This window comes from Pipistrellus hanaki (assembly GCF_964339955.1).
Source record: "Pipistrellus hanaki genome assembly, chromosome: 5".
Taxonomy (NCBI): domain Eukaryota; kingdom Metazoa; phylum Chordata; class Mammalia; order Chiroptera; family Vespertilionidae; genus Pipistrellus; species Pipistrellus hanaki.
Window position 1 is genome coordinate 81,585,815 of NC_140507.1, and position 26,545 is coordinate 81,612,359.

Genomic DNA, 26,545 nt, shown 5'->3' on the forward strand with positions numbered 1-26,545 from the left:
CTTGGAGTGCTGGGCTGTGTATACCTGTTAAGGGGGCCCTCAAAGGCAGGATGGAGGGTGGAAGACTCCCTCCCCCAAGACGGATGAAACTGGTGTTTTCAGTCACATTCTCAAAGAGTTTAGAACCAGATAGTTCCAATCCTGGAGAGAAAGAACCTGAAATTCTGGGGGAATTTCAATTGCAAAGAGTCATTAGAAGTCCTCATGCCTCCCCTACAGTCCCCATCCCAGGCCTCTGTAGCCCCAAACTCACCTTCACAATCAGGGAACCTAAATAGCTCGTTTATTTAAAAAGATTCTTTGGAAGGAGATTCTGGTGAGGGAATTAATAACTCCTCTTCACCCTCAGCCCTGGTAGGGGTCCTGGGCAGCTTTGCTAACCTTCACACACACCCCACTGGGTGCACCCAAGGGTGGCCTTGCATGGAGGCCAGAGATGTGATCCTTGAAGCTCAAAGTGCCCACTCCAGCTTCTGCCAGGTGTGCCTGGGCACCGTGAGGCGAGGGTATGAAGGTTGCCCAGTCTGGTTGCAGTCCTGGGTCTCCACGAAGCAGGGAGAGCAGCCTCCAGCCCCTAGAGCTTATCTGGCAGGACCTGCAGGCAGAGGTGAAGCCAGACTAAGCAGGGGATGCTACCAGGTGTCAGCACTGCAGAGCAATTTAGGAGCCCACTTTACCCCACCCCCCACCCCCACCTGCCATTCAGGTCCTGGCTGGCCCTTCCACTTTCAGCTGGGTGACTGGCTAGGGTACTGCCTCCCCCTGGATCTTGGTTCCCATTTAAAAAATAAGAATGTCGCCGGGACCGGTTTGGCTCAATGGATGGAGCGTCGGCTTGGGGACTGAAGGGTCCCGGGTTCCATTCCGGTTAAGGGCGTGTACCTTGATTGCGGGCATATCCCCAGTAGGGGGTGTGCAAGAGGCAGCTGATCGATCAATCACTCTCTCTCATTGATGTTTCTAACTCTCTATCTCTCTCCCTTCCTCTCTGTATAAAATCAATAAAAATAAAAATATATTTTAAAAAAAATAAGAATGTCTATCCGGGGGGGGGGGGGGTTCTGCAGATAAAGCCCTTGGCAAAGGCCCAGCATGCAGTAGGCGCTCAAACATGCTAACTTGGACCAGTATGTTCATTCCTGAGGATGAGGTGGGTGCTTACTACGTAGGTTAAAAGCCACAGGGCCAGGCACATGTGATGCTAAGTAAATGCTGGTAAATAAAACAAGAATGAAAGGGGGAGTTATAGCCCACCCACCTGGGCCCCCTTACCTCTCGCCGAGCCGTGTCTGCCCGAGGGCAGGATCCCCTCGTCCTGTGCTTGTAAGGAAGGAGGTGGTGTCGGAGGGGCTGCGCACCCACCTCCCCGCCCCACCCCTCGTCCCTTGCCCACGGGTCCCTCCTTCCTACCTGGTTGCGGGTCTTGTGCGACTTCTGCATCCAGGCCCTCCACTGGTCGTAGAGGCGGAAGCTGAGGTTGGAGCAGTACGCGTGCTTCTTGAGCCAGCCCAGGAACTGCTTGAGCTCGCGCCGCACGGGCCCCGAGCTCGGCTCTCCGCCCCGCGGTTCGCACGCCCCGCCGCCCGGGCCCGGACGCTCTGCGGAGGGGGAAGCTGCGGCGTGAGGGCGCGGCCGGCAGAGGGCGCGCGCGGACAGCGGAGGGAGGGTCCCCGCGCGGTGGACCGCGCTCCCCTCGGGCACCTCCCCCCATTTCCCCGAGACCGCGTCCTCCCCACCGCCCAGCCCAGCTGCGCCCCCGAGGAGGTGGGGGGTAGGGGAAGGAAGGGGCTCCTCCTCCACATCTCCTCCAGGAACCCGATTCCTGTGGTCGGAGCCAGGTGTGAGTGGAAGGGGCTGGGGGAGAAGGTGAGAGGCCAAGGCCGGAGGGACCAGACAGAGCAGGGGGCAGGGAAAGGGGGGAAGATACAGAGGCAGAGACTGAGAGGTGGGGACAAGGAGAGACAGGAGACGCAGGGAGGACCAAAGCCATGGGGGTCAGCCAAGGAGATTGAGGGGGGGAGGTGTGAAGAAAGTGGGGGAACAGGGACACACACACACACAAAAAGACAAGAAAGACAGACAGAGGGGGAGAGAGTGACAGACAATCCTAAGGAGACAGCCCCTGGGAGTATGAGCCAATGGGACCGGGAGCGGGTGAGAGGGCCAGGTGGGAGGACCGCCTGCCGGTCCAGCTGCTGGACTCCGCTGGCCCTGAACAGGCCGGCGGATAAGGACATCGGCCTCACGTCATAAATAACACAGGGGACCCGCTGACAGGCCCTGGCACAGCCCAGGCCCCTGCTGGCCTCCCCCAGCCTCCCCAGCCTCCTCTGCAGACGCAGCCGCCTGCTGGCTCCCGTGCAAGAATCGCAGGTGCTGGGCACGAGCAGGGGCCAAGGCTCAGCCCCTCCCAGTCATGCTAGCTCCCGCCCATCCCAGAACCTGGAAGGCCCCGCATTGGGGGCGGGGGAGCTGGCTGGAGCTAGGCTCTGCCTCTCCCTGGTTCTGAGACCCTCTCCGGGCCTTGGTTTCCCCTCATCCCAGGGGTGAGCATGGGCCTGGCTTTCCAGCAAAATGAGTTTAGATCCCTGTATGATCTTGGGGGCTGGCTAAACTTACTGAGGCCAAAGTGTCCTCATCTAAGAAAAGGAGGCCTTGCCTAAACCAGTTGGGCTCAGTGGATAGAGCGTCAGCCTGCGGACTGAAAGGTCCCGGGTTCGATTCCAGTCAAGGGCACATCCCCAGTTGGGGGGGGGGGGGGGCGTGCAAGAGGCAGCTGATCGATGTTTCTCTCTCATCGATGTTTCTAACTCTCTGTCCCTCTCTCTTCCTCTCTGTAAAAAATCAGTAAAAAATATTTTTTAAAAAAGAAAAAGAAAAGGAGGCCTACCTTGGGGTGAAATCATGGGGGGCAGGGGGGAGCAAGGGAAGGGGGCCTTTGGTAGTGCTCACAATGAGGGCACTTTTCATGGGTTATCACATCCCAATAGTCTGTACAATAGTCTGAGATAGGAGTCATTATCATCCCCGCTTTCCAGATGGGTAAGCTGAAGCCAGACATTTCAATGAACAGATTTCATATCTTTTCACAAAGGAGAGAAAGGAGGTCCAGGTCCGTGGGCTCAGAGGAACCCCAGATGGCAAGGGGAGCCAGACCCAGGACCCTGATCCCTCCCAGCCCCCTACCTGAGTCCGAAGGGGAAGCTGAGGCCCATCAGAGGGAGAGAGCTGGCAGCCCATCTGCCTTGGAAGCAAGGGTCTCAAACTCATTTGCCCTTAGGGGCTGAGGAGGGGGGTACAGGTTGGTGAAATGGGCCAGTTGGGGTGAGGCAACTTGCAAGGCAGGACCCGGCAGGAAGGGGCAAGCCTTTGCTCATAGGGGCTGTGGAGCAATGCTGGCTGTGTCCTGTTACGTTTTCTAGGCAATTTTTCTAGGGGATATGGGATATTTTTTGTTAAAACATCCTGTTTTTAAATGTCTGCAAGTAGGTTAAAAAAAATCTTTGGGTATTTGTGTGTGTGTGTGTGTGTGTGTGTGTGTGTGTGTTTTGTTTGTTTTTCAAACAACAGGTGAAAGAAAATAGATCCAGGGGCCAAATTCAGCCCTGGGGCCACCAGTTTGAGACCTCTGCGTTCCTGGAAAAACAAAACAAGAAAACCCAGGAAGCCCAAGCCCAGGCTGGTTGAGGGCCGGTCCCGTAACCACCCAACCTCGTTGGGGTGCTCACCGCTGCGGGGGGTGGAGGCCGCCGTGGGGTGGCTCCACTCACTCCAGATCCCGGCCTTCTTGGAGCCGTAGATGCCAAAGGGGTTGCAGCGCACTTGCACGAAGTAGACGGTGCCCGGCTTCAGGCCCGCCAGGCGGCACGAAGTCTGATTGCTCACGTCGTCCACCACCTGGGCCAAGGGCAGGGTCAGAGGCCAGGCCAGGGGGCGGCGCGGGGCGGGGCCTGGAGTGAGGGGCGGGGCCGGGGCGGGCCGGGGCCGGGCGGGGCGGACACCTTCCAATCCACGCTATCCTCCACGCGGTAGCGGATCTGGTACTTGGCTTGGAAGAGGAAGTCCTTGAGGGCGGGCGGGGACACCCAGCGCACGCTCAGCTGGTCCTCCAGGCCCCCAACTCGGCTCACGTGCACGTCGGGCGGGGGGTCGGTGGTCACTGCCAGGCGGGGTGGAACAGGGCTTAGTCATGGGCCCCTGGGACCCGGCTGGCCCCTGTCTGGGTCCAATCCCAGAGCATGTGGCTTAGGTGGCACCTGCTTCCGTTCGCCTCCCCTTTCCCCTCTCCCCCCCTCGAGGATGGTGGATTACATTAGACAATATTCAGGAAACACTCAGCGCCTAGAAGCACTCAATTAATGTTAGCTGTTATCACCGTTATTATCTGTGACAGGAGAAACATAATCCTATCTTCAGGGAGTTCTGCAAAAGCAGACACCGCCCGGCCGATGATATTATTATTATTATTCCCTGGAGGCCAGGGGACCATCACCACACACCTCCGGCACCTTCCCGCCTTACAGAGGTCCTCAGTAGGCGGGGTGCGGAGGGATCATGGAAGCTGGGAACATGCCCACCGCAGCGTCCAGACTTAAGGAAGCGAAGCGGGAAGGCTGGGGTGGGGGTGGCTCCGAGCCAGGATGGATCTGGGGTCCTGGGAGCCCTGTGGGAAGCTGGGAGAGCTGGCTCTCTCCCTGAGGCCTTGGTGAGGGGCCGAACGGGTTAAGGCACAGGCCTGCTCAGGGCTGAGCAACACCCTAATTAGATTAAGCCCAATTCTGCTGCAGATCATCCATTTCCTGCCTCCTGCCCGCCCCCCACCCCCCACCCCGGCTCCAGACTGTGGCTTCCTGGGGTGCCTCAGACCTGGACAGCCCCTCCCAGGCGGGGAGTGAGGTCCCCCTGGAACACCTGGGCCGAGGAGGAGGGGGCCCGGCCAGGTGTTCTCAGCGGAGTGGAACTCTCCTGGCTGATTCAGGGGGGCTAGAGACTGACGGGTAATCCCTGTCCCAATCAGCAGGTTTGGACCAGAGATTCAGCCATGACTGGGATGGCGGGGGCAGGGGGGCCGGGGGGGGCGGGAAAATGGCAGGGAGGGGGGGGGGCGGGGAGTTTAGGGGGCAGGGAGGAGGGATCCCCCTGGGAGGTGCCTCACCCACATCCAGGATGTCCAGTGTGAGCACATCTGAGCGAGCCGAGCCCAGCCTGTTGGTGGCTTCCACCCAGATCTCGTAGGGGGTGAAGAGGGCCAGGTCCTTGGGGATGTGGCAGGAGTGGGGTCCCACCGTGTGGTACTCCTCACATGTGTTGTCCTGTCCATACCACCTGTGGGGGCAGGGGGGTGAAGAGGACACATGAGGGTCCCTGAGGGGCCTCAGGCCTCACTAGGGCAGTCCCAGAACACAGACAGAACACTGAGCTCAGAGGGCAGCCAGGCCTGACAAATGCCTCACCACCAGGCTGAGATCCATGCCACCCAGGGCCGTCACCAACCTCAGCTTGTACTTCAGGGAGTAGTTGGTGTGGAGGAAGGTCTCCCCGTGGGCCCCCGGCGTCCAGCGGCAGGTCAGGTCCTTCATGTTCTTGGACCAGCAACTGATGTTGAAGGGTTTCTCTGGGGGCACTGAGGAGAGGGTGCAGGGGCTGAGGGTCTGGGCTGGCTGTGGATAGGCAGAGGAGCTGCTGGTCGCCAGCCAGCCCCACCTCAGAGTGGGAGGAGGGCGGACGGTGGATGTTGGCGTGACCCCTTGCGTGAGTTCTCTTGGGGACCACGGGGGAGGGGGTGTCTCCAGGCTTTCATTCCCACCCAGAAGCCCATACCTCTCAAGTGCGCATGCCCACCATCCAGCCCTGGGCCAGAGGGCCCACGATCCATGCCCCTCCGGGGGGAGGTGCTGCTCCCAAAGGCTACCCCTGAGCGTCCTGGGGGCCACTTACGGCCAACATAGAGGCAGGAGCCCGCTAGGATGCTGCCGTCTTGAGCGTGGCACACGAGGTTGTCCCCCGACTGCTGCCTGGATCCGTTGAGGTTGGCCAAGGCGAGGGCCAGGGTGGAGGCGTTGAGTATGCGGGAGAGCTCGGGGGGCAGGCGGCGCCCATTGAGGGTCCAGTAGAGGCCCTCCGCAGTAGGGCCCTGCGGGTCCCCGCGCACTGAGCACGTGGCCTGCAGGGAGGAGCCGATGAGGAGTGTGGGGTCCTGGGGACTGATCACAGCCGTGTCTGGGGTCAGAGAAGAGGGCCTATCAGGCCTGGGATAGAGCTGCCCTGAGACCACCACGCTAGGACCTCCGGGATTCATGACAAGCCCGCAAAGGAGCTCTTTCCTAACACTCCCCTTTTACAGATAAGGAAACTGAGGTTCAGTGATAATTCATTCAAGCCACTTCATCACTGACCAACTCAAGGTTCAGAGCATTTCTCAGACAGAAATGCCCACTCACATTCAAGTCATTCTTGCTCTGCATATAGTTCTGGAAAACCCTACGCTTTGCTTTTAAAAACAATTATTTTAATAGCCTGAGGGTTTCCAAAACAGTAGGTGGAATTCCCTATAAAAATCTTGCTCTTTTATGGATTAAAAAATAACAATAAGGCTCTGAGAGATTAAGCCCCCTGCCTAAAGTCACTGACGGAGAGAAGGGCATACTATTCAAACTCACATTTGCCTGTCTCCAAAGTCCTACTCTGTGTTGGAATGGGAGGTGGCTGGGCAAGTTCTAGACCCCCAACCACCATTCAAAGGGACTTGACTCAGCCCCTTAACTCAATCTATCCTTTGACTCAATTTTCCTAATCTGAAAAATGGGAACAAGGAAGTTCCTGGTCCCCAGGTCCATTATGATTAGATTCTGGGACATGGCTTCCTAAGCTGGTTTCTGTGAGCTGGGTGCTGAGCTCTGATGCCTCTCCGCCTGCTGGCCATTGGCGGTAGCCCAGGGCTCTTTTTTCTGGAAATGAGAACCTAAGAGGAGATTGTTTTACCCATAGGGAAACCAAGAGCCAGCAAAGGGGGTGGGTACTTACAGTCCAAGACCCTGAAACCCCGCCAGGAGTCTCAGTCTCCCTATCTGGGAAGTAGGCATCAAAGTATCAAACACATGCAGTTGTTTGAAAGAAATGAAAACACTGTCGTCAGCACAGCCCTGTGGGACTGGGTTCGAATGCCCTCAGCTCGCTATGGAAATTCAGTCCGGGCACTTTACATCTCTGAGTCTCTGGGAAGGAGCCTCTCTCTTTCCACCGAGAGCAGTTAGTTGTGGGGACTCATTCACTCACTGGCTCAATCCTTCCTTTATTGATCACCTACAGTGTGCCAGGAGTGGGGGCACCATGGTGACCAAGATACCCAAGACTCCGGCCGGCCCTGGTGGTCCTTGAATCCAAGAGAGCAGCAGGGAAAATAGAAAACACAAATAAATATCTAAGAGAAGAAACAGGGAGAAAGTAAAGCACCAGTCATTAGTGCAGCTCAGTGGCCCGGGAGGCCTGTCTAGGGAGATGGCATTTGAGCTGAGACGGGAATAAAGTGAAAGAAGTAGCCATGAAAATAGGGAGGAGAGAGTATCCAGGCAGGGGAACAGCAAGTACAAAAGTCCTGGGGCAAAAGTACTAGGAAATGAGGTCTGGGAGGTCAGCAGGGGACTGACTGGCAGGGAATATTCCTGGGTTCTGAAGGGGGTGGGTAGTGATTAACATTTTTAAAAGATCCCCAAGCAACTGTAAGAAGAGACTGAGGGGGGGGGGGGGGGCGGGGGCAGAGGGACAGAGGGGAGAGCAGCCCAGCTTCCTTGAGATGGCAGCCAAGGACAGGATGATCCTGGCCCCCTGGGGTGTCCCCTCCCCCCCAAAAAAAGCCAGGGGCTGCCTTGTGTTGGTCTTCACTGCCCAGATGGGAGAGGTGGTGTGGACATAGCTCCAGGGGCCAGCTCCGACAATTTTCTGGGGCAAACTTGGCTTGAAGGCCATGTCTTGCTAGAGCCTAGAATCACAGTTGCTTTTGAGGCTTGGCCCAGGGCTCTCCGGAGGTCTCAGCATCCGTGCGAAGGAGCCGGCTGAGCGGGCCAGAGCCCAGGAGGCGGGGTTGGGGGGGGCGGGGAGGACAGGGGGCCGCCCGCCCCGGAGGTCCCAGGCAGCCAGCCGCTAGCTAATTCGGAATTCCTCCGGCATGAACTCGGGCGTGCCAGCATCTCTGCCCCGGCCCACCCACCACTTCCTGCCTGCCCCCACCCCCAGCAGGGTGGGAGGCAGGGACAGGCCAGGCCTGCCCAGACCCAGACCCACTCCCAGTCCGAGGGAATGGGTTACATCCCTCCTGCACCGCCCCCCCCACCCCCCATATTCACAGCCTGGTCAGGAAAGGGCTTTCAGGGGGGTCCTGGCCAGGGGGCATTGCCCCTCTGCCACACCCGCCTGGCCTGAACTAGTGTTGCCCGCCTGCCAGCAGCTGCAGCTGCCCTCCAAGGGCTGGGCGGGGGACGGGGCGAGAGGGCAAGGCCAGACGGGCCCGGACAGGCCACCCCCCTTCCCCTCGCAGCTCCAGTAGGAAAGGTCAGAGGGAGGCCTTCTCCTCCAGGGACGTGAGAGCCAGTTCCAGCTGGAGCACCTGGGCAATTGTTTGTCCCTCTCCAGTTCTCAGTTTCCCCTTCCATAAAATGGGAGGAAAATACATTCTACCTGCTGGGGAGATGATGAGATGAGATCAAGAGGTCCAAAGTGCCTAGGAACTATTAGGATGAAAGCCCCTCCCAACGCTGGGGTCCAGGCTCCCCAAATAATGGGCCAAGGCACTCAGGACTGGGGTGCACACATTCCTCGAGTAATAGCCCATGGGGTTGGGGGGCTCTTGGCCTGGTTTGGGGGCCTCCTAGAAGGCTCCCCGAAGCAGATCCCTGGGCTAGCCTTTTGGACAGCCTTCCCACGCTACATCCCTGTCTCCGCGCCGTTCCCACAGAGCAGAGGCCTTTAAAAGTTTTTTCCTTCCCCACTTCCCGATCTGGAGCCACTGCTGTTATTAAAAAGGAACACCATGTGTTTTAAAAGGGAAAAGTGTGAGATTCTCTGCAAGCAATACAGGAGGGTGGCCTCCATCCTGGGGTCCCTACAGGGGTCCCCATCTCCCATCCCCCTGGTACCTGCTGACACTTTACAACCCACCCGCCTGCTGGTCTGGTCAGGTGCTAAGACACACCGTAAGTAGAAACATATTGCCAAGGTGTGAGAATCTTTTATTTAATTTCTTCCCCTTAAAGAAAAAAACTCAAGAACACCCCCCCACCACCACCACCACCACTTTCCCCGCTGCTCTACAGGCTGGGAAACAAAGCCTGCCATGAACCCCGGCACTCCAGGCATCAGGGACCTGGGGAGGGCCTAGGGCAGCCGCTCACCTGCCCAAGCAATCTGGGCTGCCGGGTTTTCAGCAAATTCCCCTAGAGGGTGCCCAGACCCTGCCCTCTCTGGAGGAGCCCTGCAGTGAGCCTGCAGACAGCTCTTTGCAGTGTGGGGAGACCTAGCAGCCCTGTGTATCCACCTGGGGCAACCTGTGTGCGTGGACGGGTGTGTGGAGTGACGTATGCGTGTCCGGGGCGGCTGTGCCTGTGTATGTGTTCCTGTGTTCTATTCCTTAAGGAATAAGTGTGTGACCATGAAAGCGTGTGTGCCAGGGATGGAATGTGTGTGCGCCCCGATGGTGTGCGAATGTGCATCTGGGATGCAGTGTGTGCGTCTGAGGGCGAGGGTGATGGGCCACAAGCCAGTGTGTCTTTGTGTGTCTCTGGGTGTGTCCTAGAATGGGTCTGGATATAGAGCCTGTGTCCTGGAGGGGGTATGCGTGTTGTGGAGGACAGAGAGTGCTTGCCGCAGGCCAGGCCAAGAGCTCCCGTCGGGGCGGGGGCCTTGGCCTGCCAGGCTGTGGGTTTGCGGGGAGGGCGAGGAGGGCCCACCCAAGGCCGGGCCCGCGGTGCCCGGACTCCCTGGCTCTCGATTCCTCTCCCTCTCGCCGCACCGGCTCACAAAGATTTCTCTCGCTGGAGGCTACCAGCCGGGCGCAGCCGGGCCGGGAACGGTTCGGAGTGGACCCGGTGGCTGGAACTCCGTGGACCCCCGCGAGCAATGTCCCTCTGGGGGAGGGCGGCGGCGCCGGCCCGCGGAGAGGCGCGTCCCCGGGGACCCCGGGCCGCGCGCCAGGCGGCCAGAGCCGCCCCCTCCCGCCCCGCCTTCCTCGCGGGGCTCATCCCTCCACCGGGGGCGGGAGGGGGTGCTTGGGGCCGGCACCCAGCGCGTTTTCCGCGTGCGCCCCCGCCCAGGACCCGTGCCCCGCGCGGTCTCCGCGGCTCGGAGTCTGCGGACGCTGCTGCGTGCGCCCGCCGCGTCCCAGCATGCAGAGGGTCCCAGGACGCGGGCCCCCCAAACTCCGGGGGGCCGCGCCGGGCGTCTGGGGCCGGGCCAGACGTCCTCGGCCCGGCGGCCCAGGTAAGGCCTCGGGCGCGAAAGCTGGACCCTGGGGCCGGCGGTCTGCTGCGCCGTGCGCCCCGCAGGTGAGGGCGCCCCGAGGGCCGTGCCGGGGGCGCCTTCCTTTGTTCCCGGGCCGTCCAGGTGGCGCCTGCGCTCCCTCCCCTCCCGCCCCCCCGCGGCTTCCCCCGGGGCGCACGCTCCCCGCCCAGGCGGGAAGCGGGGAGCGGGGCGCTGGGTACTCACGGGCTCCCGATCCGCCTCGCGGAGCCCCGAGGACGCAGAGGAGCAGCAGGGGCAGCAGCGGCGGCGGCCGCCGCGCGGATTGGGCGGCGGGGCCCGGGCGGCCGGCGGGCATGGGGCCGGCGCTGCCGGGGGCGCGCGGCGGGCGACGGCGGCGCGGGGCACCGGAGGGCGAGGACCGGGCAGCCCGCACGTCTCCGGGCGCGGGCGCGGAGGCCAGAGCAAGTCTGAGCAGCCGAATTGACAAGGCGCTAATGCGCCGCTGGCCCCGCCCGGCCCCGCCCCCGGCCCGGGGTGGGGGGGAGTGGCGGCCCCGCACCGGCTCCTCCGCCGCCCGCCTGCCCGCGGGCACCGCGCGCCCCACCCGTCCGGCCTCCGCCCTGCCGCACACCGCGCGCTCTCCGTCCCGCGGCCCAGAGCCCCCTCCCACCCAACCCCTACCGGCCTGGGACCTTCCATTCGGACCCAGACAGTTCTAGGTTCCCCACCCCACCCCCAGGGTGGGACCTGGCGCCCCTTCTGCGTTCCCATATCCCCGCACACTTCTCTGCACCCTGCTCTCAGCCTCGTGCCCCTTCAGGGTCCCCAGTGGCCCTCCGCCCTGGCCCCTCCTGTCCCCGCAATCGTCTGTGTTTCTGCCTGCACCCAGCTCCGGTCCCATCGCCCCACTGAGTGGTCCCTGAGCCCCGCCTGCTTCCCCCTCCAGGCCCCCTTCCTCCCCAGGGGCCCGAAAGGCGCTCCCTGCTCGCCCCCACGCCGCCGGCCGCGCGCGGGTCCTATCCGTCCGGGCCCAGCGGACCCCCTCTCCCTGCATCCTGCCTCCTCCGTCCTCACGGCAGCCTCCGGCCCAGGGTCTGCTGGAGGGAAGACGCAGAAAAAGCTGGAATCGCGGAGTCCCTGGCGCTCACTCTGGCTCTATGGCCAACCCCCCCTCGAGCGGAATGGGGCTGAGGTTCCTCAGGGGGCTGGGGGCCTCAGGAGGGAGCTCCCGCGTGGGCAGACAGGGGGAAGGGGCCCCTGTGGGAGCGGGGACGCGGCCCTGTGCGGGTCCTGCCCGCTGGCAGAAGCGATGCCCGGGAGGAGAGCGGCGAGGAGGCCCCCCAGACTCACTGACACCCCCCCCACGGAAAAATCCGCTCAGCGGCCCCGCGGGTGGGGTGCGCCACGCAGTGAGTAATCGCTCCGGCGGCCGCCGCCCGCTGACTCCAGGTAACGCCGGCTGCCGGGAGCGATGCTAGGCTGCCTTCCTATTTTTTGCGCAGGAATCCTCTGTGTTATTATTTTTGGCTATTGCTTGCGTTTCGGGACCCCCTGTCCAGCCCGGACGCCTCATCCCCCTCCTCTCCGCCCCTGGCCGATCGGTGCGCCCAGGATGAAAGGGTCCCTGAACCCAAGGCCAGAAAGGAGAGTTCCCGCCCGCCGGGCGGCGATTTGGGTGGAAGCCCCGCCCCCGGCCGCTTGCCTGAAAGGAGGTCTCTAGCTCTCCTTTCCCTGGGTTCCCTGAGCCTGGACCTTCCCGCATGTCCCTAACCGGGGAAGGGGGTAAAAGTGTCTGAAGGGGCTCAGCAACCTCCACCTTGTTTGCTCCAGGCTGTCCTCCACTCCTGCTACTTGGGTCTTCAGCTGAGAACCCAGACTGTCAGATAATAAAATTGGGGGTTGGAGTCCTGGGGGCTCTACACAACTGCCCCCCCCTGCCCCAATCTGGACTTTAGATGGGTTTGGGCTTTTACTGGGACCACCCAGGCCTCTGCCTCAGTTTCCCCCTTGGCACAGTGGGTGACTGCTTGGCAGCCTAAGGGTTTCTGGGGAAAGATGCAGTGCAGCAGAGGGCCCCACAATCTAAGAGCTTAGCATGGCCCTGAGCACTGAGGACATGTGATTTTAGAGCAGAGGTGGGCCCCAGGCCTCAGTTGGTCACCTCTGAAAACTGGGGCCGTAATCGCACCTGCCACTGGGTGGTCCAGAGGGTGAAGGGGAGGAGGCAGCTCTTGTACGGAATTGTGTTCAGGGTTGTGCCACCCATCCCCACTCCCCTTCAAAGTTTGACTCCCCCTTTGGAAGACTTCAGGCTTCTGGAGGGAAATCTTGATCTTTCCCCTCAATCTCTTCCTCCCCAAGGCATCCCTGGGTCTTAGGAAAAAGCTCCCCCATCCACCCAGGTGCTCAGGCCAGAGACCTGGAGGCGTGCGTGACAACTCTCTCCTTAGCATCCCCCACGTCCCATCCATCAACAAATACTGTTGGCTCTGATTCCAAAATACATCCCCATCCTGAGATTCTGACCCCTTTCTTCCTACCACATTTGGGTCTACGACCCACCATCTCCCTCTGGGGTGTCCCTGGTTTCCTCTGGGGTGACCTTGACCCCATACCTTCCCCATAATCTTCTGTTCCCGGTCTGCATTGCAGGCAGAGGGAGGGAACTTTTAAAAGAAGTGAAGCGGGTCTCCTCTGCCTTGCTACATTCCTTCCCTCCCCTCCCTTCCTCTTCTCCACCTTCCTTTCCCCCTTCCTCTCCCTCATCACGCTCCAGACACTGCAGCCCCATTCCCCCAAACGCACCAGGCAGGGTATTTGTACGGTTGCTGTTCCCTCTGCAGGAGTGCAGTTCCCCCAAATCTTGCCCCAGTTAGTGCTTTCTCTTCCACCAGGTCACAGGTCAAGTGCTGTCTTCTTAGAAAGATCTCCCACCCTTCCCAAGCACTCTCTATCCCTCTCCCCCCTTTAAATGGTCTTTGTAACAAGCTCTTCAAACATCAGCTTTCTCTGGTGACTTATTTCCTGTAGACTGCGAGCACCTTGAGATCCATTAAGACCCTCCTATTGGGTCCAGGACAGGAGAAGAGCTCAGTGAATATTGCAAAACAAAAAGATAGAGAATGCTCAGTCCCTTCAAGCAGAAGAAAACTCAGTCCAAGTGTATCATGTTGCCTAGAGTCCTAGCCAGGCCTATGCCCCTGAAGTGCTGTGTGATGCAAGCCAGTAGCCACCGCTCTCTGGTCCTTACCGATAAAAGGGTATGGATCCTTTGGGTTTCTCAATCCTGTCCAACCCTGTCCTGAAGTGTGCCCTCTGCCCTTTGGGTGACCTTGACCCCATACCTTCTACTTTAAGGAAAGAATTGACCTTTGGATGCACCCTTCCTTAACCTTGGTGTCCCTGGGACTTAACCCCTTCTCCCCCAGTTACACCACCTCTTCTTCCCCAGTTGCACCACCTCAAAGGAACCAGCATTGACAGAACTTCTAGCAAATATTGACCCAAGTCCTTGAAGGTGGCTGGGAATGTACTGAGGGGGGCAGATGGAGGGAGGGCCCCACATGGGCTAGGGGAGGGGTTCCTCCTTAGTCTTTCAGTCTCTGCACCTAAGGATTAGGTTGGGCGAGACCCTCCAGCCCCAGCTCCCAGCGTCATTCCAGGGCTCTGAGGCGCCCCTGGGCGGAGGCACCTTTAGGGTCCCATAGAGACCCAGAGCCAGTAGGAATGAGGAGGGCACAAAGCTGTCTCTCCCTTGAGACACCATCCCCACCCCATCCCCTGCTTAGGGCTCAGCATGAGATTAGCTGCCTTTTGGTTCAGGCCAGCGTTCCCAGGAAGTGGTGACAGTGAGGTTCTGGACCTGGACTGGGGGTGGGGGGTGGGGAGCAGTAGAATAAGGTTCAGGACTTGTATGCCTAAGACGTGGTGCTTTGTCATATCCACCCAGGAGGCTGAGTCTGGGGAACTGGGGTGCCTGGGTGACAGGCACGGGTCCAGGTCAGGGCCAGTGCGCTGAGCCTGAGCTCCGACCCCTCCTGCACTCTGGGGCGCTTGCGCTGCTGGGGTCCAGGAGGCACTGACGGTTGTGGGGAGACATTGTGCCCTTTCCCCCTGCCTCCCCACTGTCAGCAATCGCTGGCGCCACGAGGCCGCGCTTTCTCCCCATCCTGACCCTAACTTGGGGGTGGGGGTCAGCGGGGTCGTGGTGAGGGCGGCAAGGGACAAAGGGCGCTTGTGCGATGCCCGCTCTGACCGCAGCCGCCGCTTCCCGGACGCCGGGCTCTGCTGATTCACACCCAGCCCGGCCGCAGCGCCGCCCCCCCCCCCCCCCCGCCTACAGCCCCCACCGGGCCGCCCCAGGGGGTAGGAAGTGGGGGGGGGGCGAGGGGCGGCGCCGAGTCAACTTTCCCTCTTAAGCCCCGAAGGAATGTCGGCGGATTTCCTGAAATCCGACCCTGGCCGCCCGCCGGCCCTCCCGCCCCTCACCTGGATCCGCTCCCTCGGGAACCACGGGAGGGGCGAGTGGGCTCACCTGGGGGGCCGAGGTCAAGTCCTCCTTCCGCTCCGGCCCCCCGCAGCCTCGTGGAGCAGAAAGGGGGGCGACGGCGGCAATCAAACCTCGCTCCTCTCGGGAGACCTGGGCCAGCGGTCCAGCCCCTCCTGCCTCAGTTTCCCCTTCCGCAGGACTCGCGTGTACTTCTTTTTTTCCGCTCGAGACGACGCCTTGCATCCCCGACGCACGTCCACCCCCGATCCTGCCATCTTTTGCTGCTCTTGTCTCCTGGACCGACACCCCAGGCCACCCCGAGCCTCAGTTTCCCCGCCTGCACCTTGGGGAATGCTGCCAGCACCTCCTTACAGATTTATGACAGGAGAATGCCTGGGGAAGGTTTTGTTTGCGGTGCTTGCAGGACGGTGATTGTGGAAGGCGTGAGCGCTCGGGGCTCTGGAGCTGACATGTGTGGGCTTGAGTCCCGGCTCTGCCGCAGGGGCCTGGGCCCGGGGTTCCCACCGGCGAAGCGGGCCGCGGCCGGGGCGCGGGGCCGGCGCGCGGTAGGTTGGACGCGGGCTCCCCCCGCTCGCAAACCGCAGCCGAAGGCCCCGCCGCAGGGTCGCCGCGGCCTAGCCGGGAGGGGAGGGGGAGGGGCGCGCCAGGATCCAGATGTTCGGGGTTCACCCGGCACAGCCGCGCCTGATTAAGCCACGTGGGGGCCGGCCGGGGCCGCGGACATGAAAGCGGGGCGGCCGGCCGGGGAGAAAGCGTGCGCCATTCCAAATTTCCCTCCCCCCCTGCCCCCCCCCACCTCTGTTCCTTCCTCCTGGGCCGGAACCTGAGGCGCCCATTGACCCGACGACCCCGCGGGGCTGCCGCCCCGTCTGCGGGGGCGGAGCTGGAAGGGGCGCTGGAGGCCTCCGGGCCTGGGCAGGCACCTGTGAGGGGCACGCTGGGGAGAAGGGGTCGTTTTTGCAGGAGACCCAGATTTGGAGGGGCACCCCCATTCCCATGCCTGGCAGAGAGGGAGCTGGGGTTGCCTGACGCTAGATTCACGGGGCTGCCATTCCTCACCTTGGGAGGGGTACGGCTTTTATGGAAACCAGAAGAGTCCGTCTGCCCCAAGTTTTCCCAAGACAATTAGAAAATGTAACAGCGCCCCCCACTTCCCTCTATGCCCTCTATGCCCCACCCCACTCAGTGCGGGCCCAGAGGGGACACTGCCCCTCAGTCTGGGGGAGCAGGGGCCCGATCCCTCAGATGTGTGGGTCAGGGCTGGGCCGGAGGAAGGTTGGGGGAGCCCTGGACGGGCTGGGAGGGCTTCCAAAGGAGGCAAACTGCTCACAGGTTCCCGCCCCCCTGACTTGGGTGTCAAAGGAGATAAAGCCGGGGACCTTCCCAAACTTGCAACGCTCAGACGCTTCATTCCCATTCTCTAGGCTTCAGCCTCAAACCGGTCTCTCCGGACAAGCCCCTCCCATTCCAGGTTCCTTGCGGTCCTTCTGACTCGGTGGCCTGTTTTGGCCAGCTCAGACGTAGCCTCTTCCGGGAGGCCCTCCCTGATACTCTGGCAAATAGATTCATCCTCTATCTCATCCTCTAACTCATCTCTCCATTTGTTCCCCTTTGGTCCCTAGCTCCGGCGGAGAACCTCTCTCCAGTGGGTACCAGGGGCCGCGATCCACCTGCCCGCATCCCTAAGGTGCAGCCGCGCCGCGGCCCCGCCCGTTCTCCGCATCCTCCGCTCCCCCCCCCCCCACTTCCCAGGCTGCCTCACTCGGGTGACGTCAGCGCCTGGGACCCCGCAGCCGCCGCAACCTCCGCGCCTGCGGGAGCCGACGTCCTGCACCCCTAGAGCCGGCGCAGCCATGGCTCCGGTGGTGGTGGCGCAGCTGCTGCTCCTGCTGCTGCTGCTGCTGCTGCCTCCGGCCGCCGCGCCCGCCGCGCCCAGGCCGCTCGTCCGCGACCCCTTCTCCTCGCAGCTCGGGAACACGCAGAGCTGCCGGCTGCGGTGCCAGAATCGCCACCCCAGACTGCAGCCCCCGCAGGTGACGCGCATGCGGCGCCAGCCTGAGGCCCCGCGACCTCCCGACGCAGGAGCGGTTGGGGATGCGGGTCTCTCGGTTGGGGGCACGAGATGGGCTCCTAGGAGGGTTAGGCGGTCAGAAAGGGGGGTTGTCTCTCTGGTGGGGGAGGGGCTGGGTCTCCTGGATGGGAGCCAGCGCAGGCACCCGGGTCCCCCGAAGGGATGGGGATGTTCCTGCTTTGGGGGATGGCCTGGGGAGGGGGGGAGGGCGTCCCTGCGATGGGAGAGGGTATTGAGGTCCGATTCCTCAGATGAATGCGGGGCTGCGGGTGGGGGAGGGGTAGAGCGAGCGAGGACTGAGGATCCTAATGCCACCTGGCGGCTCTGGATACACTCTGCTGCGCAAGGACCCTGGGGTGCCCAATCTGCACCCCCCTCAGGCCAGACAGGGCTCCTCCTGCTCGCCCACCCAAGCAGCTTTCATATATTCCTCCCTAAACCCACTCAGAGCAACCAGTCCCCACTTGTACCTCCTCCCCTCCACCCCCCAAAGCTGGATCCCAATTTCCCCAGGTTTGAAGGGTGACAGAGCTTTTTCTGAGCACCCCCCTCCCCCTTTCTCAGGACTGAGAATCCTCAACCTCCCCTCTCCTCCCTGGAGCCTTTCAGGGCCCGGTTTCCCTCCATCTTCCCTAGTTTTCTAACCTTTCCTGAAACCAGTGTCCTCCACTGTCCACCTTCCTCCTGAAGCCCAGTTTCCTTTTTGTGTTCCTCAGAGCTAAGAGCCCCTCACTAATATTTTTAGCCTCACCGTAATGTCCCTAGATTTGAGGAAGGAAAACCAAATCTTTTTAAAAAATATATATATATTTTATTGATTTTTTTTTTTTTCAGGGACAAAGTGAGAATGATAGCGTGTCAGAAACATCGATGAGAAAGAAACATCGACCAGCTGCCATCTGCGCACTTCCTGCTGGGGATGTGCCCACAACCAAGGTACATACATGCCCTTGACCTGAATCGAACCTGGGACCCTTCAGTCTGCAGGCCGACGCTCTATCCACTGAGCCAAACCAGTCAGGGGGGAAAACCAAATCTTACACCTCCTCCTCCTGTGCCCCACGCTGGCCTGAGCCCTGTGTCCCCTTCTCAGGAGAAGCTGGAGCAGGAGGACCCCTCCAAGTCCCAGAGTGAATATGGCAGGGCCGTCTCCATCAGTGCTTGTGAGAGAGGCTGCCGCCTCTTCTCCATCTGCCGGTTTGTGTCCAGGAGCTCCAAACCCAATGCCACCCGCGCCGAGTGTGAAGCAGGTGAGGGCTGGCTGGGTGGGCCAGGGTGGGGAGAAGATGGCCCGGGAAGATTGCTCCCAGTCACCTCCTCCTTCTCCTGCAGCCTGTGTGGAGGCCTACGTGAAGGAGATGGAGCAGCAGGCCTGTATCGAGGGCTGCTGGAGCCAAAACCCTGAGCTGGAGTCTGAGCCAGAGACCATGCAGAAGGTGGGCACCCTCCCACCTGCCACGCTGTACTTATACCCCCTTCTTCCTACTCAAATCCACACTCATGCCCAGAGTCTCCCAGGCTCTCTGATCCATTCTGGGCCTACTGGGTATCCTCGATCAAGCATATCATGTCTCAAGTGTCAGTTGTCATCTGTGTCCCACCTCCACCTCATTGCAAGAAGGAAATAATAGAAAATAGCCACCATTTATCAAGCATGTATATTGGTCCAGATCTGACCTCAGCCTGTCCCAAATTCCTCGTGCTGCCTGGAGGTACCAGGACCAGGGACAGTGTCATGCCCAAGGAGTCCAAGGTCACACCGAGCTGTGCAGAGGTGGCATCGAAAGCCAGTGCCACCAGGGCTAATAATTATTCCCTCAACTAGGTCATCTTCCCTGCCACCAGAGCGCACTTTAGCGAGCACCCACTGCATGCCAGGTGCTAATCTAAGCACTTTTCTGGTGGTGAACAGGTGCCCACTGTCATTGGTGGGGGGACTCAGGGGACTCCCTGAGGTTCAGGGAGAAGCAACCTTCCAAGCACACCCACCCACACACTACCCTTCCTCCCTCACCACCCTGGGAGAAATAATAACTGCTCGCTTATTAATAACTGCTCCTTCATAGTCATGAATGAATCTAGGCCCTGCAGCCTCAGAGGAAACCGAGGCACAGGAAGCGATTCATTATAGCCAGAGACCCATTGGCTGGGATCCCGCAGAAAGCCCTTCTTCCCCCATTTTCCTCCACCCACTCCAGCCTTTCACTGTTCCCAAAAGACAGACACTACCATTCCTTCCTATTCTGAGTTCTCTCTTGCTGCCACCAAAAGAATAATGATGGTGGCAACATTTTTAGTAATAGCAGCTATTGCAGAGGAGGCGCTTGTGCTGCGCCCTTGTCTAGTTAAAATCTTGTAGGGACCCCCTGAGGGAAGAGAATCATCCCCATTCTGGGGCTCAGAGAGAGCAATCTATTCTCCCCAGAGCACCCGGCCAATGGGAGGCAGCCACGGTCTGATCTGTGTTTCCCCTGCGAAGCCCTGTTGCCCCAAACCATTTAGTGAATTCCAATCCCAGTGGACTCACCCGTCTCCCTTCCCGTTGGTCAGTGCCCTACCTTCGTCCCATTCTGTGCCCTCCTCTTCTCCTCGGCAGAAAAAGGCCCTGGAAGCTCCGAGCAGGGTTCTTTCGCTCCTGGGCTTGTTTTCCACCCTCTGCAGTGACCTTATCAGCTCCGCCCAGGGCTTCGTCTCCTCCACCTGGACGTACTACCTGCAGACTGACAGTGGGAAGGTGGTGGTGTTCCAGGTGAGGGGCCTGGCAGGGGCCGCGCCCGATCAGGGTAAGGAGGTGGGATACAATCATTCTTGGCTCATGAGGTACAAAGTCGACAGCTGATGCTTCAGGCACAGCTGGATCCAGGAGTTCGGTGTCTCATTTTCCCACTTGCTTCTTCTTATGGTGGCTTTCTTCCTAGGCAGGCAGGTTACTCCTGATAGCAGGATGGATACTTAAGGCTCTAAATGACAACTTCTCTCCGGAGTTTTAACTAAGCAGGGCTTTACACAGATCGACCCTGGCTGGGTCATGTGACCACATCTCAGCCAAACCCTGTGATTCCATTGGCTTGGCCTGGATCATGTTCTTCAGGAGCTGGAGGCGGGGTTCAAGACAAATTGAGGGGCTCACCATAACAGGGTACAACATTCCTGACATCATAGCCCCATAGAAGACTGTCCTTCCTACACCCAGTGGGACTAGGTGCCCAGCTGGGCATGGGACAATGTAGGGCACATGTGGGGCACAGGGAGGTGCTTCCCAGAACTGAGGGGGTGATTTTGGAAAGACCTTCTCTGTGCTGTCTTATTCTTGGTCCAGACCCAGCCCATGGTAGAGAACCTAGTACATGAGGGGTCCCGTCTGCAGCGATTGGAGGTGACCTGGAGAGGATCCCGTCCCGAGGCCGTGGAGGTACACGTAGGTAAGGTCTGAGCCTCGACCAGTGTTCCTTCCATGGGCAGCGCCACTGCCATATGGAGTCCTCCTGGCAAATCAACCCTCTAGGACTGGGATTTCTGTCTCAACTCGTGGGTTTCCATGGTCTGCTTATCAGGGTTCCATAATGCATCTCCCAGGGTTTCCTGGTCTGTTTCCTCCCAGAGTTTCATGGCCCATCTCCCAGGGTTCTGATCTGTTCCAGGACTCCATGACCACCAGGTCCTGACCTCCTTTCTCCTCTCAGGGGCTGCTGTGGCCTCTAAGGGAAGGCCTGGCAGCCACTCGGGAACAACATGTCTCTCAGACCCTTTAGGCCCCTTGGACAGGATAAGGAAGACCAAGATCCGAGTCAGGAGCAGCAGCAGGGCCAAGATGGAGTCTGATGAGCTGCAGGGCAAAGACTTCCTCAGCTGCATGTCCCGGTGGGTGGCGGGACCCTGGGGGTGGGGCTGGGGCAGGAGGGGAGGGTTCCAGACCCCTCTAGGGTCACTGAGTATACCTGCCGCGTTGCGCAGGCGCTCGGGGCTTCCTCGCTGGCTCCTGGCCTGTTGCCTCTTCCTCTCCGTGCTGGTGATGCTGTGGCTCAGTTGTTCCCCTCTGGTGTCTGCTCCTGCCAAGCACTTCAAGTTCCAGGTGGGTGGGGCCAGTGGGTGGGCCTGGAGGAGGGGTAGGGGAGAGTGGCTCCATCCAGTTCAGGATGGGGCTACCCCCTCTGCATGGAGGCAGGACCCTTGCCTTGCAGTGTGATGTCACTCCCTTGTTAAATGGAGGGAAGACCGCCCCCTGTCCTTAGTCAGAGGGGCCTGAGATCCGGGTGGAGCGGGGTGGGGGGGGAAGGAGCCTTGCAGAGTGGGGCTCATTAGCCTTCCCTCCCTCCTCTTCCCTTACAGCCCCTGCCCCTGGAGCAACACAGGGGCTACATGGGAGGGCCAGACTGGCCTCCGTGTCCTGCCCGGTCGCGCGCCTATGCGGACAGCCCCCCACCCTACAAGACCAAGCTGTAGGTCACCCTTGAACCACGTACAGCCATGGGCAGGGCAAGCTCCCTCCTCACTGCCCTGTGCCCAGGGGTCCAGGCCATGGTGGGACCCTCCTTGGGCTCCTGCACCCCCAAACCCTCTCTCCCTGGTCCCATCCCTCACCCCTCTGGATCCTGGGATTGCCATGCTGCCACTTGTGGGGGGCGGGGGGTGGGATCGCGTTTGTTCCTCTCTGGGCCCCCTTTCCCTGGCGCCTGCTGCTTTCTGTTTTCTATTGTGTAGTTTCATGAGTATTGAACCCAAGTTCTGTGTCGCCTTCCTCCTCTCTTCCCTGGAGAGGGTGCATTTCTGAAGCCTCCGAGCTAGGGCTCCCCGTCCTTTTCCCCACCTCACCTCTGAGACCCGCCCCGGGGGAGGAGACCCTCTCCGAGGACTGTGGACAGCTCCGTGCTGGGAGGGTGGGTGACTAAGGTTGGAGTTGCAGCATGGGGGTCAGGAGGAATAAACCATGTACATAAAAGATGTCTTGAACCACGCTTGCTTCTGTTTGTCTTGGAAGAGTGGCCCGAGCATCGCCGTGACCTCTGCCCATCAGGCCCTTTCTGAGATGGGGGAAGCCCTGGGAACTCCCTGTGGCTCGTGTGCCCCTAGAGGTCGATTCACTTGGGCTTTCTGCCTCCTGCTAGAGTCAGCCTTGGAGGTGGTGGTGGTAGTGGTGGTGGTGGTGATGGGGTGGGGGTGGGGGTGGTGGTGGTGGTGGTGGTGGTGATGGTGATGGTGGTGGTGATGGGTGGGGGTGGGGGTGGTGGTGGTGGTGGTGGTGGGGTGGGGGTGGTAGTGGTGGTGGTGGTGATGGGGTGGGGGTGGGGGTGGTGGTGGTGGTGGTGATGGTGGTGGTGGTAGTGGTGGGGTGGGGGTGGTGGGGTGGGGGTGGGGGTGATAGGACCAACAGGAGCTGGGAAGAAGGAGGAGAAGTTGGTGTTTCTTTTCGCATGTCCTTCCCTTCCTCACCCACCTCCATCCAGTGAGCCTTCAGCCTGGGCGTAGTGACAGCTCCCCACTGCTGCTTGTCCTGCACACTGCACCACCTGGGTCAGTACCCAGCCTTGCCCACGCCTTTGCCAAGAACCCTTTCATGACAGCGCTCCTGGATCGATCTCCCATTCCCAGTGTCTCCTGCTGCCGCTGGGACCCTGCCTGATACCCTGAGCACCAGGATTCAACATACAGGCAATCAGGCCCCCAGGTGTCATTCTGGGCCCGAGCTGTGGTTTCAGGGCCGCCCCTGGCACGTTGCCAGGAAACGAGCCCTGGACAGAGATAAGAAGTGGAAGTGGGCCAGCCCTGCCCAGTAGAACTTTCTGTGATGACAGAAACGTTCCGCCTGCACCACCCCAGCCACATGGTGTTACAGAGCCCTTGCAATATAGCTAGGTGACTGAAGAACTGCATTTTTCATTTCTTCAGTTGGAGTTGATATATATTTAAGGTTTTTCCTCTATTTTTTTTTTGTGGTGGTAAAATATATAACTCACACAGTTAACCAGTATTGAAGCATACAAATCAGTGGGATTAGACTCATCCACAGTGTTGTGCAAACATCCCTCTGTCAATTGAAATGGCTACCAGAACTGCTTAGCCCAGCTGGGAGGGCCCCTAGTGGTCCTTTCCCCTACATCTCCACCCTGTCCTCTTCATCCCAATGGCCCCTGATTCTGACCTGTCCTCACTCCACCTTATTCCATCAGCAGGACTTGTCCCCTTGCTTCCAGCCCACATGCTTCTCCATCACCATGGAAACCTCAGAGGTCCAAGCTACCCCTCCTCTCTGAGCTCCATGCTTCCCCTCTAGCCACCTTCCAGCTCCAGGCAGCAGCCCGGGAGCTGTCAGTATTATACAAATCCAAACCCAGACATCACCTCTTTTCTGGGTTTACTGCTGCCATGAGGAGCCCAAACATGTACCAACATGAATCCCACCCCCCCAACACACACAATCTGGCTCCATTAACATTAACCATTTCTGGCCCTGGCCTGGTAGCTAGCTCAGTTAGAGTGTTGTCCCGATACACCAAGATTGCAGATTCGATCTCCCATCAGGGCACAGTCAAGAAGCAACCAATGAATGCATAAATAAGTGGAACAACAAATGGATGTCTTCTTCCCTCCTCCTCCTCCTCCTTCTCCTTCTCCTCTTAACCCACCTCCTCCCCCACCTCTTTCTTTTCCTCCACCTCCCTCTTCTTTTTTCTTTTTCTCCTTCCCCTTCTCCTCCTTCTCTCTTAAATAAAGAAATAAATTTAAAAAAAAAAAACACCCATTAACCACTTCTACAGAGACTCTGCCTGCCTCTCACTATGCTCCAGCCTACTATAATATGTTCCTTCCAACACCAAGGCCTTTGCACATGCATTTCCTTCTTCCAGGAATACCGTTGCAGCCCGGCTCTGCCCAAATTCTTAACTAAATATGCTCCTCAGCAGAAGACATCCCAGCCGGCCCAGACTGGGCTAAGCATTCCCTGTTATACCCATGTTTAGTTCCCTGTCAGTCTCCCTGTGCTTAACATAGTAATTGTTAAACAATTAGTAATTATTAAATAATTAATAATTGCTTATTTCAGCATTGGTACAGCATCATTTTACAAGCTCCATGAAGATATCTTCCCTGGGTCTCCGAGAGGATGGCGCATGGAGCAGGGGATCAGTATGTGTGCTTGGGTTTCTCCTTGTTTCCATCTCAGACCCCAGCAGCAGCCTCACCCGATCAAGTCCATCCCCTATGTGGGTCAGACCATGTCCCTCCCATGTCTTCCTCTTGCTCCCAGACGCCACCTAGTTCCCTCTTAATACTTGCCAACCTGGCAGGCACCTCTCCTGTTGTGTCCCTCCCACCTTTTAGTCTACCGACAAAATGGGCTGTCCTCATTGTTTCTTGCAGTAACATCAATGGTCCAGCCCCTGCTCATTCCACTGAGAATGGTATCATGGACTTGGTAGGAATTTACCTGATACCAATCACCCCCTTTTTCCTTCTCATAGGACTCTGGTTTGCTTTGACCAAACCTATGTAGCTCAGGGGAAGTTGAGCAGCGTGACCCAAGCCTCCTCTGGTATTGGTGGGACTTCTTGGGGAGAGTGACATGCCCTGTTGCCTGGGGTTGCTGAGCTGGGAGGGTATGTCTGGAGCTACCCAGGGTGTATGTCACCAAATGACAGAGCCTTCCAGACAGATGGAGAGAGACTGTCTTCATAACATTGCTGGAAGTCCTGGATCAAGCTGTACCTGAAGCTCACACTGCCTCTTGATTTTTGGTTTATGTCAGTTTTCATTGAGCTTCTTGGAACTCAAAAGTTGTGACTGATCTCTGTATCTTTTTTCTCCCTTCTCTCTCTCTCTTGAGATTGTGTTTTGTTTGCTTCTGTGTATCTAGTGTATTCATTCTTCTTTAAAAAAAAAAAAGTTTTAAAACCTCATCTGAGATATGTTTATTGATTTTTAGAGAGAGGAAAGGAGAAAGAGAGAGAGAGATCTATTTGTTACCTCCCATATACACCCTGATGGAGGATCAGACCTGCAACCCAGATATGTGCCCTTGACCAGGAATTGAACCCATGACCATTTGTTGTGCCAGCTGATGCTCTAACCACTGAACAACACAGACCAGGGCTCTAGCGTATTAAATCTCAAAGCTCTGGTGACTAGTCCAAGGCTGGGCCAAGAGTGAATGCCTGGTAGATGTGCAATTAATAAGGCTAGGCGGTGAGGGTAGAAACCATGAGAACTGTGGATGTGTGGAAAGGAGAGACGAGTCCCTTCGAGGAAGGTGATGAGTGATGGCTGCCTGGAAGAGGTGGCAGCTAACGCGGGCTTTGAGGATGGATAGCATGTGGGGAGAAGGGAGGTGTGTCCCAGGTGCATGAGTGTGTGTTGGAGCTGTGTGCGTGTGTTCCAGGAAAAGCAACACCTGCTCACATCACCTACCCTTCACTGGGAGCGGGGGGTTTGGGCCCCTTTTGGGGTTACAGGAGAGAGAGGGCCTTTGCTTCCACCTGGGGCTCCTTCCAGGGGTGGGGCCAGCAGAGGTGACCGTGGGAGGAGCCTGACTCACCACAGCTCTCTCAGCCTCAGGGTTCTCTTTTGTTCTCCCTGTTCTTCCAGGCATCTTGGCCCTTCCTCCACCTTCCTGCTGCACCCAATGCAGACCTGGTGGGTGTGGGTGGCGGGTGGTGGCTGGCATCATGGCAGTAGTGCTCATAACTCAGGGTTGTCATGGCAACCGGCTGTCCTGTTTTCCGGGAGACAGGCCTGAGTTCTGGGCCCCAGGAGGTAATCTGCTGAGGAAGAATGGGGACTCATATCTTTACCTTCTGTGTATTGTGGGAGGTGCAGGCTAGGCCCCCTTGGGGGATACACAAGTTCCTGCTCAAGGGCCAGGCATCAACCCAATAGGGAAGCTGAGGCCTCCAGGGGTCCTGTGTCATGTGACTCTGCCCATCATTCACCTCACACCCAGTCCCACCAGACTACACGGCTCCTGGCACTCTCCCTCCTCAAGGTCGCCAAACAGGCCATTCTCTCTTCCCGGAAGGCCCTGCTTTCTTCCTGGCCACGTCTTCAGCCTGAATGTTCCTCCCTGCCATCCTGGCTCAGCCTGGCCCCCCCTAAGTAACTAGGCCCCAACTCGAGCTTCTATCATGTTGACAATTATATTATTGCTTCTTTGCTTGTGTGTTGAATGGTTTAATAAATGTTCCCTCTGCCAGATGTGACGCGCGAGCAGCCTCAGTCACAGCTGTGCCCCACACTCCAGGAGGCTGTTCTCAATACATCTTTGTCGACACTCTCCCGCCTTGCTCCAAGCTTTGCCCATGTCAGCCAATGTAGTTTCTTGTCTCCATCTCTTAGGCTCTTTCTGGCATCAGGTTTGGGGCCTACATGATACTTCCACCTGAAACATCCTGGGCCCTTCCACCCAAAAAATGTTTTGGAATGTTCTGGAAGATCCTAGAATATTCTGTCCCCTGCTTTTTTAGTAACGCTGGACATCACCTCCTTGAAGAAGCTGTTCCTCACCTATGGCTAAAGTAGTC

At 59.0% G+C, this 26,545-nt stretch overlaps 2 protein-coding genes across 9 annotated transcripts; one reads left to right on the plus strand and one right to left on the minus strand.

The window, feature by feature from the left end:
• Positions 1 to 266: 266 nt before the first annotated feature.
• CRLF1 (cytokine receptor like factor 1) lies at positions 267 to 10,933 on the minus strand. 4 transcript variants are annotated; one of them, XM_084884699.1, is made up of 9 exons: positions 10,696 to 10,933; positions 5,938 to 6,219; positions 5,494 to 5,623; positions 5,156 to 5,325; positions 4,002 to 4,159; positions 3,729 to 3,897; positions 1,411 to 1,598; positions 1,273 to 1,320; positions 267 to 595 (listed from the first exon to the last, which is right to left on the minus strand). In XM_084884699.1, exons 1-9 carry the CDS (start codon positions 10,805 to 10,807, stop codon positions 575 to 577), a joined length of 1,278 nt encoding a protein of 425 aa, XP_084740825.1. In that variant the 5' UTR covers positions 10,808 to 10,933; the 3' UTR covers positions 267 to 574. The 4 variants fall into 4 exon arrangements, with proteins under 4 accessions (XP_084740825.1, XP_084740826.1, XP_084740828.1 ...); XM_084884700.1 differs by having other exon boundaries at positions 1,273 to 1,315; positions 10,696 to 10,932; XM_084884702.1 differs by lacking the exon at positions 5,938 to 6,219 and having other exon boundaries at positions 1,273 to 1,315; positions 10,696 to 10,930.
• TMEM59L (transmembrane protein 59 like) lies at positions 6,226 to 21,974 on the plus strand. Of its 5 annotated transcripts, none has more exons than XR_014795091.1 (10): positions 6,226 to 10,535; positions 16,585 to 16,995; positions 17,868 to 17,969; positions 18,127 to 18,283; positions 18,366 to 18,469; positions 19,630 to 19,782; positions 20,353 to 20,635; positions 20,675 to 20,894; positions 20,988 to 21,105; positions 21,363 to 21,974. XR_014795091.1 is itself a non-coding variant. In XM_084884686.1 (10 exons), the coding sequence occupies exons 1-10, from the start codon at positions 9,789 to 9,791 to the stop codon at positions 21,474 to 21,476; spliced, it is 2,127 nt and encodes a 708-aa protein (XP_084740812.1). In that variant the 5' UTR covers positions 9,281 to 9,788; the 3' UTR covers positions 21,477 to 21,974. The 5 variants fall into 5 exon arrangements, 4 of the variants coding, with proteins under 4 accessions (XP_084740812.1, XP_084740814.1, XP_084740813.1 ...); XM_084884686.1 differs by having other exon boundaries at positions 9,281 to 10,535; positions 20,353 to 20,455; positions 20,777 to 20,894; XM_084884688.1 differs by having other exon boundaries at positions 9,285 to 10,470; positions 16,715 to 16,995; positions 20,353 to 20,455; positions 20,777 to 20,894.
• The last annotated feature ends 4,571 nt before the right edge of the window (positions 21,975 to 26,545 follow it).

Coding starts and splice junctions, on each gene's coding strand:
- TMEM59L (XM_084884686.1), top strand. CDS start 9,789: ATGGGTCTGGATATAGAGCCTGTGTCCTGGAGGGGGTATGCGTGTTGT. Junction 10,536..16,584: donor CTGCGCCGTGCGCCCCGCAG/GTGAGGGCGCCC, acceptor TTTGGTCCCTAG/CTCCGGCGGAGAACCTCTCT. Junction 18,470..19,629: donor AGCCAGAGACCATGCAGAAG/GTGGGCACCCTC, acceptor TCTCCTCGGCAG/AAAAAGGCCCTGGAAGCTCC.
- CRLF1 (XM_084884699.1), bottom strand. CDS start 10,807: ATGCCCGCCGGCCGCCCGGGCCCCGCCGCCCAATCCGCGCGGCGGCCG. Junction 5,624..5,937: donor CTCCTGCCTCTATGTTGGCC/GTAAGTGGCCCC, acceptor CCCTCTCCTCAG/TGCCCCCAGAGAAACCCTTC. Junction 1,321..1,410: donor CGCACAAGACCCGCAACCAG/GTAGGAAGGAGG, acceptor CTTCCTTACAAG/CACAGGACGAGGGGATCCTG.